At 30.7% G+C, this 20144-nt stretch overlaps 1 protein-coding gene across 7 annotated transcripts in view; it reads right to left on the bottom strand.

Annotated features, from left to right (window-relative positions):
* Nucleotides 1-20144, bottom strand: part of LOC100374809 (uncharacterized) — an 89788-nt gene that overhangs the window by 11793 nt on the left and 57851 nt on the right. For all 7 annotated transcript variants that reach the window (XM_085503513.1, XM_085503517.1, XM_085503518.1 and 4 more), the window contains 3 exons: nucleotides 5537-5622; nucleotides 5258-5389; nucleotides 284-438 (listed from right to left, as the gene is read on the bottom strand). In XM_085503513.1, coding sequence (XP_085359639.1) covers nucleotides 284-438; nucleotides 5258-5389; nucleotides 5537-5622 — 373 coding nt within the window. The remainder of the gene's footprint in view (nucleotides 1-283; nucleotides 439-5257; nucleotides 5390-5536; nucleotides 5623-20144) is intronic.

The raw sequence follows: 20144 nt of genomic DNA, 5'->3' as shown, positions 1-20144 counted from the left end.
ACAATTCATATCTATTTGTATATACAAATTTGATTTTTAATTGCTTGTGTATGAATGTCTTGGATCTATATAGTATTTTGGTATTTAATGTGTTTAGACCCTACTGGAAATAACTGCTCTTTGTGACTTTGTAAACTATCCTAGATATGGACTTTGATGTGTGGTTCTTGAGGAGCTTAATTCATACTGAATAAACTAAACTAAATAAATTTGCAAACCAGGGTACATGATCAAAGTACCAGGATGTGTTAGTACCTTAGTATTATAACAACATAATTCTTACTTGTCATATTTTTTATCAAAGACTCTGCCAGCAACCCTAGTGATAGTAACACAATCTGGTAAATGTCTAGCACCATCTATATATAGATCAAAACCATCACCAGATGTGAATGGCTCAGATGGAGGAAATTCTTTCTCAAATGCAATCCAGGCATCCTGAAAAATAAAAGCAGTTACTACATATACATCCACCACTGTCCATTCCATAACAATTTATTCCTACTCATATGAAAATGTCTGCTTACAATTCTTTGAATTAAAACACTATCTAAATCCTACTTGAATTCAATCACAGAGAATGAGGACCAGCATGACTAAATCCTACTTTATTAGGTTTTGATATGACGTCAAAAAAAGTACACCAAATGAACCAAAATACAAACATACACCTGTTCCTATGCAAATTTGATTTAACAGTACTTATCTATTTTTAAGACATTGGCTACTCTATTGAGACTTATCTATTTTTAAGACATTGGCTACTCTATTGAGACTTATCTATTTTTAAGACATTGGCTACTCTATTGAGACTTATCTATTTTTAAGACATTGGCTACTCTATTGAGACTTATCTATTTTTAAGACATTGGCTACTCTGTTGAGACTTATCTATTTTTAAGACATTGGCTACTCTATTGAGACTTATCTATTTTTAAGACATTGGCTACTCTATTGAGACTTATCTATTTTTAAGACATTGGCTACTCTATTGAGACTTATCTATTTTTAAGATATTGGCTACTCTATTGAGACTTATCTATTTTTAAGATATTGGCTACTCTATTGAGACTTATCTATTTTTAAGACATTGGCTACTCTATTGAGACTTATCTATTTTTAAGACATTGGCTACTCTATTGAGACTTATCTATTTTTAAGACATTGGCTACTCTGTTGAGACTTATCTATTTTTAAGACATTGGCTACTCTATTGAGACTTATCTATTTTTAAGACATTGGCTACTCTATTGAGACTTATCTATTTTTAAGATATTGGCTACTCTATTGAGACTGGCTGTATATCCTATAGCTTTAGTTCTTAGGCTGACTGCATGATAACAGACATTCAAAATGTGTGCAGAATGGCCAAAATAAAAATGAAAAAACTGTAAGTTGAATTCAATCACAGAGAATGAGGACCAATATGACTATTACCACATTAGGTTTGTTTACATGTATACTGCATTAAGAACATTTAATCATCACACATTAAACATGACTATTACCACATTAGGTTTGTTTACATGTATACTGCATTAAGAACATTTAATCATCACACATTAAACATGACTATTACCACATTAGGTTTGTTTACATGTATACTGCATTAAGAACATTTAATCATCACACATTAAACATGACTATTACCACATTAGGTTTGTTTACATGTATACTGCATTAAGAACATTTAATCATCACACATTAAACATGACTATTACCACATTAGGTTTGATTACATGTATACTGCATTAAGAACATTTAATCATCACACATTAAACATGACTATTACCACATTAGGTTTGTTTACATGTATACTGCATTAAGAACATTTAATCATCACACATTAAACATGACTATTACCACATTAGGTTTGTTTACATGTATACTGCATTAAGAACATTTAATCATCACACATTAAACATGACTATTACCACATTAGGTTTGTTTACATGTATACTGCATTAAGAACATTTAATCATCACACATTAAACATGACTATTACCACATTAGGTTTGTTTACATGTATACTGCATTAAGAACATTTAATCATCACACATTAAACATGACTATTACCACATTAGGTTTGTTTACATGTATACTGCATTAAGAACATTTAATCATCACACATTAAACATGACTATTACCACATTAGGTTTGATTACATGTATACTGCATTAAGAACATTTAATCATCACACATTAAACAGTGAAAGTTTGTTTACATGTATACTGCATTAAGAACATTTAATCATCACACATTAAACATGACTATTACCACATTAGGTTTGTTTACATGTATACTGCATTAAGAACATTTAATCATCACACATTAAACATGACTATTACCACATTAGGTTTGTTTACATGTATACTGCATTAAGAACATTTAATCATCACACATTAAACATGACTATTACCACATTAGGTTTGTTTACATGTATACTGCATTAAGAACATTTAATCATCACACATTAAACATGACTATTACCACATTAGGTTTGTTTACATGTATACTGCATTAAGAACATTTAATCATCACATTAAACAGTGAAAGTTTGTTTACATGTATACTGCATTAAGAACATTTAATCATCACACATTAAACATGACTATTACCACATTAGGTTTGTTTACATGTATACTGCATTAAGAACATTTAATCATCACACATTAAACATGACTATTACCACATTAGGTTTGTTTACATGTATACTGCATTAAGAACATTTAATCATCACATTAAACAGTGAAAGTTTGTTTACATGTATACTGCATTAAGAACATTTAATCATCACACATTAAACATGACTATTACCACATTAGGTTTGTTTACATGTATACTGCATTAAGAACATTTAATCATCACACATTAAATATGACTATTACCACATTAGGTTTGATTACATGTATACTGCATTAAGAACATTTAATCATCACACATTAAACATGACTATTACCACATTAGGTTTGTTTACATGTATACTGCATTAAGAACATTTAATCATCACACATTAAACATGACTATTACCACATTAGGTTTGTTTACATGTATACTGCATTAAGAACATTTAATCATCACACATTAAACATGGCTATTACCACATTAGGTTTGTTTACATGTATACTGCATTAAGAACATTTAATCATCACACATTAAACATGACTATTACCACATTAGGTTTGTTTACATGTATACTGCATTAAGAACATTTAATCATCACACATTAAACATGACTATTACCACATTAGGTTTGTTTACATGTATACTGCATTAAGAACATTTAATCATCACACATTAAACATGACTATTACCACATTAGGTTTGTTTACATGTATACTGCATTAAGAACATTTAATCATCACACATTAAACATGACTATTACCACATTAGGTTTGTTTACATGTATACTGCATTAAGAACATTTAATCATCACACATTAAACATGACTATTACCACATTAGGTTTGTTTACATGTATACTGCATTAAGAACATTTAATCATCACACATTAAACATGACTATTACCACATTAGGTTTGTTTACATGTATACTGCATTAAGAACATTTAATCATCACACATTAAACATGACTATTACCACATTAGGTTTGATTACATGTATACTGCATTAAGAACATTTAATCATCACACATTAAACATGAATATTACCACATTAGGTTTGTTTACATGTATACTGCATTAAGAACATTTAATCATCACACATTAAACATGACTATTACCACATTAGGTTTGATTACATGTATACTGCATTAAGAACATTTAATCATCACACATTAAACATGACTATTACCACATTAGGTTTGATTACATGTATACTGCATTAAGAACATTTAATCATCACACATTAAACATGACTATTACCACATTAGGTTTGTTTACATGTATACTGCATTAAGAACATTTAATCATCACACATTAAACATGACTATTACCACATTAGGTTTGTTTACATGTATACTGCATTAAGAACATTTAATCATCACACATTAAACATGACTATTACCACATTAGGTTTGTTTACATGTATACTGCATTAAGAACATTTAATCATCACACATTAAACATGACTATTACCACATTAGGTTTGATTACATGTATACTGCATTAAGAACATTTAATCATCACACATTAAACATGAATATTACCACATTAGGTTTGTTTACATGTATACTGCATTAAGAACATTTAATCATCACACATTAAACATGACTATTACCACATTAGGTTTGATTACATGTATACTGCATTAAGAACATTTAATCATCACACATTAAACATGACTATTACCACATTAGGTTTGATTACATGTATACTGCATTAAGAACATTTAATCATCACACATTAAACATGACTATTACCACATTAGGTTTGTTTACATGTATACTGCATTAAGAACATTTAATCATCACACATTAAACATGACTATTACCACATTAGGTTTGTTTACATGTATACTGCATTAAGAACATTTAATCATCACACATTAAACAGTGAAAGTTTGTTTACATGTATACTGCATTAAGAACATTTAATCATCACACATTAAACAGTGAAAGTTTGTTTACATGTATACTGCATTAAGAACATTTAATCATCACACATTAAACAGTGAAAGTTTGTTTACATGTATACTGCATTAAGAACATTTAATCATCACACGTTAAACAGTGAAAGTTTATCTATCTTGAGTGAATGTGAGTGAGTGAGCACATTTCAATTTGGTATTGATAATGAATCAAATAAAGAAATAATTTTGATATTGCCCCAAAGCATTGTACGAAATTTCAATGAAATTTAATCAATAGCAATAACAATTATAAATTGGTTAAGTTATTCAAATTAGGTAATTAGTATGCAACCTTAAAAACTAATTAGTTATGTTCAATGACCCAACCGTCTATATAAAAAGTTTAATTGAAACATGTGATAATTGGTACTTGAGGTATTGGTGGAAAAAAATTGAAAATTGGCTAATTATTATGCAAATTAGGTGATTAATATGTATAGAATTCAACCCAAAACTAATCAGTTCTGTGCAATGACCCAGAAAATCTAAGTTCCATTGAAATGCAATGATTAGTTCTTGGAATATAAGTGGAACAGACTTATATATATATATATATATATGTATATACACAAACATTGCATACACACAGACAGGGTAACCACAAACACTCCCATTGTTATAATCACTATATCAGTGCTGTAATTTTGCCAAAAGCAATGTCATGCTTACCTCAGGGACATCATCTTCAAGGTCACTGGCAATAGTGGATGGTGTTAGTGTACCTGGTGGTCTCCCTGTAAATATATGTATCCTAACAGTGGCTTTTCCAAATTTGGCCCACTCTTTAGGATATTGATGAGGCTGCAACATAATAGGAAGATATGCTAATGAAGATTCATCAAAATAATGTCCATGGAAACATTTAGGTTACAATAACATGACAAACTACAATAACATAAATTGCAATAAAATAGTTTCTAAAAAGAAATATTGATATTGTGCCCTTACCATTAATGGTATGTCTCTCACATCGGGGACTGGTGGATAATACATTTTAATTTTGTGAGTTCCTGTATGTACTCTGTTGAATCCACCTGAAAAAAACAATAGATAAATTCACTACAGAAGTGAAGAAAAATTATATACCAGTACATGACGTTAAAACTGCATCCGGTTGTGGAGTTTTTGTACTTGGAAGAATGGGGTTACCCTTTGCCACAACTACCTCCAGGTCACCCTTGCGCAAGGTGTAGTACCTGTCAGCCTTGGCTACCAACTTCCCACATAAAATGTTTGGTTGACGTCAGTAAAGGCATACAGTCGTAAAAACAGATCCGCATAGATCTGCACAAACAGATCCGCATAGGTGGACAATATTTTATGTAAATATGTATATATACGTTTCAGTTTTCCTTAGCATTTGGCAGGGGGGATCGTAACCTCTTGTAGTGAGAACCAGTGTGACTGGCCTGCCAACGGGATGCTAAGGTTTTTATAGTAAAAGTTATCAGTCACATTCATTAACGTAATTTCATTATTTACCCGTAAATCAAAAATCACTATATACCACTACAGGACTATTTATATGGAATCCCAGAATTCTATATCAGTACTATATACCAGTACATGACTATTTATATGGAGTCCCAGAATTCTATATCAGTACTATATACGACTACATGACTATTTATATGGAATCCCAGAATTCTGTATCAGTACTATATACCACTACATGACTATTTATATGGAATCCCAGAATTCTATATCAGTACTATATACCACTACATGACTATTTATATGGAATCCCAGAATTCTATATCAGTACTATATACCACTATATGACTATTTATATGGAATCCCAGAATTCTATATCAGTACTATATACCACTACAGGACTATTTATATGGAATCCCAGAATTCTATATCAGTACTATATACCAGTACGGGACTATTTATATGGAATCCCAGAATTCTATATCAGTACTATATACCACTACATGACTATTTATATGGAATCCCAGAATTCTATATCAGTACTATATACCACTACATGACTATTTATATGGAATCCCAGAATTCTATATCAGTACTATATACCACTACATGACTATTTATATGGAATCCCAGAATTCTGTATCAGTACTATATACCACTACATGACTATTTATATGGAATCCCAGAATTCTATATCAGTACTATATACCACTACATGACTATTTATATGGAATCCCAGAATTCTATATCAGTACTATATACCACTATATGACTATTTATATGGAATCCCAGAATTCTATATCAGTACTATATACCACTACAGGACTATTTATATGGAATCCCAGAATTCTATATCAGTACTATATACCAGTACGGGACTATTTATATGGAATCCCAGAATTCTATATCAGTACTATATACCACTACATGACTATTTATATGGAATCCCAGAATTCTATATCAGTACTATATACCACTACATGACTATTTATATGGAATCCCAGAATTCTATATCAGTACTATATACCACTACATGACTATTTATATGGAATCCCAGAATTCTATATCAGTACTATATACCACTACATGACTATTTATATGGAATCCCAGAATTCTATATCAGTACTATATACCACTACATGACTATTTATATGGAATCCCAGAATTCTATATCAGTACTATATACCACTACATGACTATTTATACAAAGTCTGTTTAATGACAAAACATACTTTGAACAACTCCACATTAAACTTTGCAAACAGATTTTAGGTGTTAATAATAAGGCCAGCAATGCAGCAACTAGAGCTGAACTTGGTAGCTATCCTCTCATTATTGACATTAGTTCACAAACATTGAAGTATTATGAAAGGCTAAAATCAATTAAACATAATCATCTTCTGGACTGTGCTTTTAATACTGACAATAAAATGAACGGTAATTCATGGACAGCATTTGTTAAAAGATTATTCACATTAACTAAAATTAGCGATGAATCTAACACTATAGAATTCAAAACCAAATTCAAACAAGTTTACTATAATAAAGTCTGGTAGCCAACGGTATTTAAACCAGAAAAGAATAAGCTACGTACTTTTAACAAGTTTAAACAAAATTTTGAATTTGAACCATATTTAGAACAAATCAAAAATGTGCAACACAGGGTCAGCTTCACTAAGTTTCGCATTTCTTCTCACGCGTTGCCAATTGAAAAACTTAGATATAATAAAACACCTCCAGAGCAAAGGTTTTGTTTTCTATGTAATGAACAGGCTATTGGGGATGAATTTCATGTATTACTCACATGTAAATATAGTCAGATTGTACAAGCTCGTACTAAATTTGAAGCTGAATTAGCAATTTATGATGATAACATTTGCAAGTTATCAACTCATGAGAAATTCAAGTGCTTGCTAGGCACTAAAGATAGCTTCATTGTCAATTGCTTGGGAAAATTTATTGATTTTATTTCTAAGCTTTAGTTTAGTCTATTGTTTTATTTGTGTTTTTCATGACCATTGATTTATTGTATGTTTTTTTCATTCATGCTAAATTTTGTGTCAAATAAAATATCTATCTATCTATCTATCTATCTATGGAATCCCAGAATTCTATATCAGTACTATATACCACTACAGGACTATTTATATGGAATCCCAGAATTCTATATCAGTACTATATACCACTACAGGACTATTTATATGGAATCCCAGAATTCTATATCAGTACTATATACCACTACATGACTATTTATATGGAATCCCAGAATTCTATATCAGTACTATATACCAATACAGGACTATTTATATGGAATCCCAGAATTCTGTATCAGTACTATATACCACTACAGGACAATTTATATGGAATCCCAGAATTCTATATTCAGTACTATATACCACTACATGACTATTTATATGGAATCCCAGAATTCTATATTCAGTACTATATACCACTACATGACTATTTATATGGAATCCCAGAATTCTATATTCAGTACTATATACCACAACATGACTATTTATATGGAATCCCAGAATTCTATATCAGTACTATATACCAGTACGGGACTATTTATATGGAATCCCAGAATTCTATATCAGTACTATATACCACTACATGACTATTTATATGGAATCCCAGAATTCTATATCAGTACTATATACCACTACAGGACTATTTATATGGAATCCCAGAATTCTATATCAGTACTATATACCACTACATGACTATTTATATGGAATCCCAGAATTCTATATCAGTACTATATACCATTACATGACTATTTATATGGAATCCCAGAATTCTGTATCAGTACTATATACCAGTACGAGACTATTTATATGGAATCCCAGAATTCTATATCAGTACTATATACCACTACATGACTATTTATATGGAATCCCAGAATTCTATATCAGTACTATATACCACTACAGGACTATTTATATGGAATCCCAGAATTCTATATCAGTACTATATACCACTACATGACTATTTATATGGAATCCCAGAATACTATATCAGTACTATATACCACTACATGACTATTTATATGGAATCCCAGAATTCTATATCAGTACTATATACCACTACATGACTATTTATATGGAATCCCAGAATTCTGTATCAGTACTATATACCAGTACGGGACTATTTATATGGAATCCCAGAATTCTATATCAGTACTATATACCACTACATGACTATTTATATGGAATCCCAGAATTCTATATCAGTACTATATACCACTACATGACTATTTATATGGAATCCCAGAATTCTATATCAGTACTATATACCACTACATGACTATTTATATGGAATCCCAGAATTCTATATCAGTACTATATACCACTACATGACTATTTATATGGAATCCCAAAATTCTATTTCAGTACTATATACCACTACATGACTATTTATATGGAATCCCAGAATTCTATATCAGGACTATATACCACTACATGACTATTTATATGGAATCCCAGAATTCTATATCAGTACTATATACCACTACATGACTATTTATATGGAATCCCAGAATTCTATATCAGTACTATATACTACTACATGACTATTTATATGGAATCCCAGAATTCTATATCAGTACTATATACCACTACATGACTATTTATATGGAATCCCAGAATTCTATATCAGTACTATATACCACTACAGGACTATTTATATGGAATCCCAGAATTCTATATCAGTACTATATACCACTACATGACTATTTATATGGAATCCCAGAATTCTATATCAGTACTATATACCACTACATGACTATTTATATGGAATCCCAGAATTCTATATCAGTACTATATACCACTACAGGACTATTTATATGGAATCCCAGAATTCTGTATCAGTACTATATACCACTACAGGACAATTTATATGGAATCCCAGAATTCTATATTCAGTACTATATACCACTACATGACTATTTATATGGAATCCCAGAATTCTATATTCAGTACTATATACCACTACATGACTATTTATATGGAATCCCAGAATTCTATATTCAGTACTATATACCACAACATGACTATTTATATGGAATCCCAGAATTCTATATCAGTACTATATACCAGTACGGGACTATTTATATGGAATCCCAGAATTCTATATCAGTACTATATACCACTACATGACTATTTATATGGAATCCCAGAATTCTATATCAGTACTATATACCACTACAGGACTATTTATATGGAATCCCAGAATTCTATATCAGTACTATATACCACTACATGACTATTTATATGGAATCCCAGAATTCTATATCAGTACTACATACCATTACATGACTATTTATATGGAATCCCAGAATTCTGTATCAGTACTATATACCAGTACGGGACTATTTATATGGAATCCCAGAATTCTATATCAGTACTATATACCACTACATGACTATTTATATGGAATCCCAGAATTCTATATCAGTACTATATACCACTACAGGACTATTTATATGGAATCCCAGAATTCTATATCAGTACTATATACCACTACATGACTATTTATATGGAATCCCAGAATACTATATCAGTACTATATACCACTACATGACTATTTATATGGAATCCCAGAATTCTATATCAGTACTATATACCACTACATGACTATTTATATGGAATCCCAGAATTCTGTATCAGTACTATATACCAGTACAGGACTATTTATATGGAATCCCAGAATTCTATATCAGTACTATATACCACTACATGACTATTTATATGGAATCCCAGAATTCTATATCAGTACTATATACCACTACATGACTATTTATATGGAATCCCAGAATTCTATATCAGTACTATATACCACTACAGGACTATTTATATGGAATCCCAGAATTCTATATCAGTACTATATACCACTACAGGACTATTTATATGGAATCCCAGAATTCTATATCAGTACTATATACCAGTACGGGACTATTTATATGGAATCCCAGAATTCTATATTCAGTACTATATACCACTACATGACTATTTATATGGAATCCCAGAATTCTATATCAGTACTATATACCACTACATGACTATTTATATGGAATCCCAGAATTCTATATCAGTACTATATACCACTACATGACTATTTATATGGAATCCCAGAATTCTATATCAGTACTATATACCACTACATGACTATTTATATGGAATCCCAGAATTCTATATCAGTACTATATACCACTACAGGACTATTTATATGGAATCCCAGAATTCTATATCAGTACTATATACCAGTACGGGACTATTTATATGGAATCCCAGAATTCTATATCAGTACTATATACCACTACATGACTATTTATATGGAATCCCAGAATTCTATATCAGTACTATATACCACTACATGACTATTTATATGGAATCCCAGAATTCTATATCAGTACTATATACCAGTACGGGACTATTTATATGGAATCCCAGAATTCTATATCAGTACTATATACCACTACATGACTATTTATATGGAATCCCAGAATTCTATATTCAGTACTATATACCAGTACATGACTATTTATATGGAATCCCAGAATTCTATATCAGTACTATATACCACTACAGGACTATTTATATGGAATCCCAGAATTCTATATTCAGTACTATATACCACTACATGACTATTTATATGGAATCCCAGAATTCTATATCAGTACTATATACCACTACAGGACTATTTATATGGAATCCCAGAATTCTATATCAGTACTATATACCACTACATGACTATTTATATGGAATCCCAGAATTCTATATCAGTACTATATACCAGTACGGGACTATTTATATGGAATCCCAGAATTCTATATTCAGTACTATATACTACTACATGACTATTTATATGGAATCCCAGAATTCTATAACAGTACTATATACCACTACATGACTATTTATATGGAATCCCAGAATTATATATCAGTACTATATACCAGTACGGGACTATTTATATGGAATCCCAGAATTCTATATCAGTACTATATACCACTACATGACTATTTATATGGAATCCCAGAATTCTACATCAGTACTATATACCACTACATGACTATTTATATGGAATCCCAGAATTCTATATTCAGTACTATATACCACTACATGACTATTTATATGGAATCCCAGAATTCTATATCAGTACTATATACCACTACAGGACTATTTATATGGAATCCCAGAATTCTATATCAGTACTATATACCACTACATGACTATTTATATGGAATCCCAGAATTCTATATCAGTACTATATACCAGTACGGGACTATTTATATGGAATCCCAGAATTCTATATCAGTACTATATACCACTACATGACTATTTATATGGAATCCCAGAATTCTATATCAGTACTATATACCACTACATGACTATTTATATGGAATCCCAGAATTCTATATCAGTACTATATACGACTACATGACTATTTATATGGAATCCCAGAATTCTATATCAGTACTATATACCACTACAGGACTATTTATATGGAATCCCAGAATTCTATATCAGTACTATATACGACTACATGACTATTTATATGGAATCCCAGAATTCTATATCAGTACTATATACTACTACAGGACTATTTATATGGAATCCCAGAATTCTATATCAGTACTATATACCACTACAGGACTATTTATATGGAATCCCAGAATTCTATATCAGTACTATATACCACTACATGACTATTTATATGGAATCCCAGAATTCTATATCAGTACTATATACCAGTACGGGACTATTTATATGGAATCCCAGAATTCTATATCAGTACTATATACCACTACATGACTATTTATATGGAATCCCAGAATTCTATATCAGTACTATATACCACTACATGACTATTTATATGGAATCCCAGAATTCTATATCAGTACTATATACCACTACATGACTATTTATATGGAATCCCAGAATTCTATATCAGTACTATATACCAGTACGGGACTATTTATATGGAATCCCAGAATTCTATATCAGTACTATATACCACTACATGACTATTTATATGGAATCCCAGAATTCTATATTCAGTACTATATACCAGTACGGGACTATTTATATGGAATCCCAGAATTCTATATCAGTACTATATACCACTACATGACTATTTATATGGAATCCCAGAATTCTATATCAGTACTATATACCAGTACGAGACTATTTATATGGAATCCCAGAATTCTATATCAGTACTATATACCACTACATGACTATTTATATGGAATCCCAGAATTCTATATCAGTACTATATAGGACTACATGACTATTTATATGGAATCCCAGAATTCTATATCAGTACTATATACCAGTACGGGACTATTTATATGGAATCCCAGAATTCTATATCAGTACTATATACCAGTACATGACTATTTATATGGAATCCCAGAATTCTATATTCAGTACTATATACCACTACAGGACTATTTATATGGAATCCCAGAATTCTATATCAGTACTATATACCACTACATGACTATTTATATGGAATCCCAGAATTCTATATCAGTACTATATACCACTACATGACTATTTATATGGAATCCCAGAATTCTATATCAGTACTATATACCAATACAGGACTATTTATATGGAATCCCAGAATTCTGTATCAGTACTATATACCACTACAGGACAATTTATATGGAATCCCAGAATTCTATATTCAGTACTATATACCACTACATGACTATTTATATGGAATCCCAGAATTCTATATTCAGTACTATATACCACTACATGACTATTTATATGGAATCCCAGAATTCTATATTCAGTACTATATACCACAACATGACTATTTATATGGAATCCCAGAATTCTATATCAGTACTATATACCAGTACGGGACTATTTATATGGAATCCCAGAATTCTATATCAGTACTATATACCACTACATGACTATTTATATGGAATCCCAGAATTCTATATCAGTACTATATACCACTACAGGACTATTTATATGGAATCCCAGAATTCTATATCAGTACTATATACCACTACATGACTATTTATATGGAATCCCAGAATTCTATATCAGTACTATATACCATTACATGACTATTTATATGGAATCCCAGAATTCTGTATCAGTACTATATACCAGTACGAGACTATTTATATGGAATCCCAGAATTCTATATCAGTACTATATACCACTACATGACTATTTATATGGAATCCCAGAATTCTATATCAGTACTATATACCACTACAGGACTATTTATATGGAATCCCAGAATTCTATATCAGTACTATATACCACTACATGACTATTTATATGGAATCCCAGAATACTATATCAGTACTATATACCACTACATGACTATTTATATGGAATCCCAGAATTCTATATCAGTACTATATACCACTACATGACTATTTATATGGAATCCCAGAATTCTGTATCAGTACTATATACCAGTACGGGACTATTTATATGGAATCCCAGAATTCTATATCAGTACTATATACCACTACATGACTATTTATATGGAATCCCAGAATTCTATATCAGTACTATATACCACTACATGACTATTTATATGGAATCCCAGAATTCTATATCAGTACTATATACCACTACATGACTATTTATATGGAATCCCAGAATTCTATATCAGTACTATATACCACTACATGACTATTTATATGGAATCCCAAAATTCTATTTCAGTACTATATACCACTACATGACTATTTATATGGAATCCCAGAATTCTATATCAGGACTATATACCACTACATGACTATTTATATGGAATCCCAGAATTCTATATCAGTACTATATACCACTACATGACTATTTATATGGAATCCCAGAATTCTATATCAGTACTATATACTACTACATGACTATTTATATGGAATCCCAGAATTCTATATCAGTACTATATACCACTACATGACTATTTATATGGAATCCCAGAATTCTATATCAGTACTATATACCACTACAGGACTATTTATATGGAATCCCAGAATTCTATATCAGTACTATATACCACTACATGACTATTTATATGGAATCCCAGAATTCTATATCAGTACTATATACCACTACATGACTATTTATATGGAATCCCAGAATTCTATATCAGTACTATATACCACTACAGGACTATTTATATGGAATCCCAGAATTCTGTATCAGTACTATATACCACTACAGGACAATTTATATGGAATCCCAGAATTCTATATTCAGTACTATATACCACTACATGACTATTTATATGGAATCCCAGAATTCTATATTCAGTACTATATACCACTACATGACTATTTATATGGAATCCCAGAATTCTATATTCAGTACTATATACCACAACATGACTATTTATATGGAATCCCAGAATTCTATATCAGTACTATATACCAGTACGGGACTATTTATATGGAATCCCAGAATTCTATATCAGTACTATATACCACTACATGACTATTTATATGGAATCCCAGAATTCTATATCAGTACTATATACCACTACAGGACTATTTATATGGAATCCCAGAATTCTATATCAGTACTATATACCACTACATGACTATTTATATGGAATCCCAGAATTCTATATCAGTACTACATACCATTACATGACTATTTATATGGAATCCCAGAATTCTGTATCAGTACTATATACCAGTACGGGACTATTTATATGGAATCCCAGAATTCTATATCAGTACTATATACCACTACATGACTATTTATATGGAATCCCAGAATTCTATATCAGTACTATATACCACTACAGGACTATTTATATGGAATCCCAGAATTCTATATCAGTACTATATACCACTACATGACTATTTATATGGAATCCCAGAATACTATATCAGTACTATATACCACTACATGACTATTTATATGGAATCCCAGAATTCTATATCAGTACTATATACCACTACATGACTATTTATATGGAATCCCAGAATTCTGTATCAGTACTATATACCAGTACAGGACTATTTATATGGAATCCCAGAATTCTATATCAGTACTATATACCACTACATGACTATTTATATGGAATCCCAGAATTCTATATCAGTACTATATACCACTACATGACTATTTATATGGAATCCCAGAATTCTATATCAGTACTATATACCACTACATGACTATTTATATGGAATCCCAGAATTCTATATCAGTACTATATACCACTACAGGACTATTTATATGGAATCCCAGAATTCTATATCAGTACTATATACCAGTACGGGACTATTTATATGGAATCCCAGAATTCTATATCAGTACTATATACCACTACATGACTATTTATATGGAATCCCAGAATTCTATATCAGTACTATATACCACTACATGACTATTTATATGGAATCCCAGAATTCTATATCAGTACTATATACCACTACAGGACTATTTATATGGAATCCCAGAATTCTATATTCAGTACTATATACCACTACATGACTATTTATATGGAATCCCAGAATTCTATATCAGTACTATATACCACTACAGGACTATTTATATGGAATCCCAGAATTCTATATCAGTACTATATACCACTACATGACTATTTATATGGAATCCCAGAATTCTATATCAGTACTATATACCAGTACGGGACTATTTATATGGAATCCCAGAATTCTATATTCAGTACTATATACTACTACATGACTATTTATATGGAATCCCAGAATTCTATAACAGTACTATATACCACTACATGACTATTTATATGGAATCCCAGAATTATATATCAGTACTATATACCAGTACGGGACTATTTATATGGAATCCCAGAATTCTATATCAGTACTATATACCACTACATGACTATTTATATGGAATCCCAGAATTCTACATCAGTACTATATACCACTACATGACTATTTATATGGAATCCCAGAATTCTATATTCAGTACTATATACCACTACATGACTATTTATATGGAATCCCAGAATTCTATATCAGTACTATATACCACTACAGGACTATTTATATGGAATCCCAGAATTCTATATCAGTACTATATACCACTACATGACTATTTATATGGAATCCCAGAATTCTATATCAGTACTATATACCAGTACGGGACTATTTATATGGAATCCCAGAATTCTATATCAGTACTATATACCACTACATGACTATTTATATGGAATCCCAGAATTCTATATCAGTACTATATACCACTACATGACTATTTATATGGAATCCCAGAATTCTATATCAGTACTATATACGACTACATGACTATTTATATGGAATCCCAGAATTCTATATCAGTACTATATACCACTACAGGACTATTTATATGGAATCCCAGAATTCTATATCAGTACTATATACGACTACATGACTATTTATATGGAATCCCAGAATTCTATATCAGTACTATATACTACTACAGGACTATTTATATGGAATCCCAGAATTCTATATCAGTACTATATGCCACTACAGGACTATTTATATGGAATCCCAGAATTCTATATCAGTACTATATACCACTACATGACTATTTATATGGAATCCCAGAATTCTATATCAGTACTATATACCAGTACGGGACTATTTATATGGAATCCCAGAATTCTATATCAGTACTATATACCACTACATGACTATTTATATGGAATCCCAGAATTCTATATCAGTACTATATACCACTACATGACTATTTATATGGAATCCCAGAATTCTATATCAGTACTATATACCACTACATGACTATTTATATGGAATCCCAGAATTCTATATCAGTACTATATACCAGTACGGGACTATTTATATGGAATCCCAGAATTCTATATCAGTACTATATACCACTACATGACTATTTATATGGAATCCCAGAATTCTATATTCAGTACTATATACCAGTACGGGACTATTTATATGGAATCCCAGAATTCTATATCAGTACTATATACCACTACATGACTATTTATATGGAATCCCAGAATTCTATATCAGTACTATATACCAGTACGAGACTATTTATATGGAATCCCAGAATTCTATATCAGTACTATATACCACTACATGACTATTTATATGGAATCCCAGAATTCTATATCAGTACTATATAGGACTACATGACTATTTATATGGAATCCCAGAATTCTATATCAGTACTATATACCAGTACGGGACTATTTATATGGAATCCCAGAATTCTATATCAGTACTATATACCAGTACATGACTATTTATATGGAATCCCAGAATTCTATATTCAGTACTATATACCACTACAGGACTATTTATATGGAATCCCAGAATTCTATATCAGTACTATATACCACTACAGGACTATTTATATGGAATCCCAGAATTCTATATCAGTATTATATACCACTACATGACTATTTATATGGAATCCCAGAATTCTATATCAGTACTATATACCAGTACAGGACTATTTATATGGAATCCCAGAATTCTATATCAATATTATATACCAGTACAGGACTATTTATATGGAATCCCAGAATTCTATATCAGTACTATATACCAGTATAGGACTATTTATATGGAATCCCAGAATTCTATATCAGTACTATATACCACTGCATGACTATTTATATGGAATCCCAGAATTCTATATCAGTACTATATACCAGTACATGACTATTTATATGGAATCCCAGAATTCTATATCAGTACTATATACCACTACATGACTATTTATATGGAATCCCAGAATTCTATATCAGTACTATATACCACTACATGACTATTTATATGGAATCCCAGAATTCTATATCAGTACTATATACCACTACATGACTATTTATATGGAATCCCAGAATTCTATATCAGTACAATATACCACTACATGACTATTTATATGGAATCCCAGAATTCTATATCAGTACTATATACTACTACAGGACTATTTATATGGAATCCCAGAATTCTATATCAGTACTATATACCACTACATGACTATTTATATAGAATCCCAGAATTCTATATCAGTACTATATACCACTACAGGACTATTTATATGGAATCCCAGAATTCTATATCAGTACTATATACCAGTACATGACTATTTATATGGAATCCCAGAATTCTATATTCAGTACTATATACCACTACAGGACTATTTATATGGAATCCCAGAATTCTATATCAGTACTATATACCACTACAGGACTATTTATATGGAATCCCAGAATTCTATATCAGTACTATATACCAGTACGGGACTATTTATATGGAATCCCAGAATTCTATATCAGTACTATATACCAGTACATGACTATTTATATGGAATCCCAGAATTCTATATTCAGTACTATATACCACTACAGGACTATTTATATGGAATCCCAGAATTCTATATCAGTACTATATACCACTACATGACTATTTATATGGAATCCCAGAATTCTATATCAGTACTATATACCACTACATGACTATTTATATGGAATCCCAGAATTCTATATCAGTACTATATACCAATACAGGACTATTTATATGGAATCCCAGAATTCTGTATCAGTACTATATACCACTACAGGACAATTTATATGGAATCCCAGAATTCTATATTCAGTACTATATACCACTACATGACTATTTATATGGAATCCCAGAATTCTATATTCAGTACTATATACCACTACATGACTATTTATATGGAATCCCAGAATTCTATATTCAGTACTATATACCACAACATGACTATTTATATGGAATCCCAGAATTCTATATCAGTACTATATACCAGTACGGGACTATTTATATGGAATCCCAGAATTCTATATCAGTACTATATACCACTACATGACTATTTATATGGAATCCCAGAATTCTATATCAGTACTATATACCACTACAGGACTATTTATATGGAATCCCAGAATTCTATATCAGTACTATATACCACTACATGACTATTTATATGGAATCCCAGAATTCTATATCAGTACTATATACCATTACATGACTATTTATATGGAATCCCAGAATTCTGTATCAGTACTATATACCAGTACGAGACTATTTATATGGAATCCCAGAATTCTATATCAGTACTATATACCACTACATGACTATTTATATGGAATCCCAGAATTCTAT

Source organism: Saccoglossus kowalevskii, chromosome 9 (genome assembly GCF_978046115.1).
Source record: "Saccoglossus kowalevskii chromosome 9, keSacKowa6.1, whole genome shotgun sequence".
In the NCBI taxonomy this organism is placed as follows: domain Eukaryota; kingdom Metazoa; phylum Hemichordata; class Enteropneusta; family Harrimaniidae; genus Saccoglossus; species Saccoglossus kowalevskii.
Note: the sequence above shows the minus strand (reverse complement) of the source record. Positions and strands in the feature narration are given on the sequence as shown.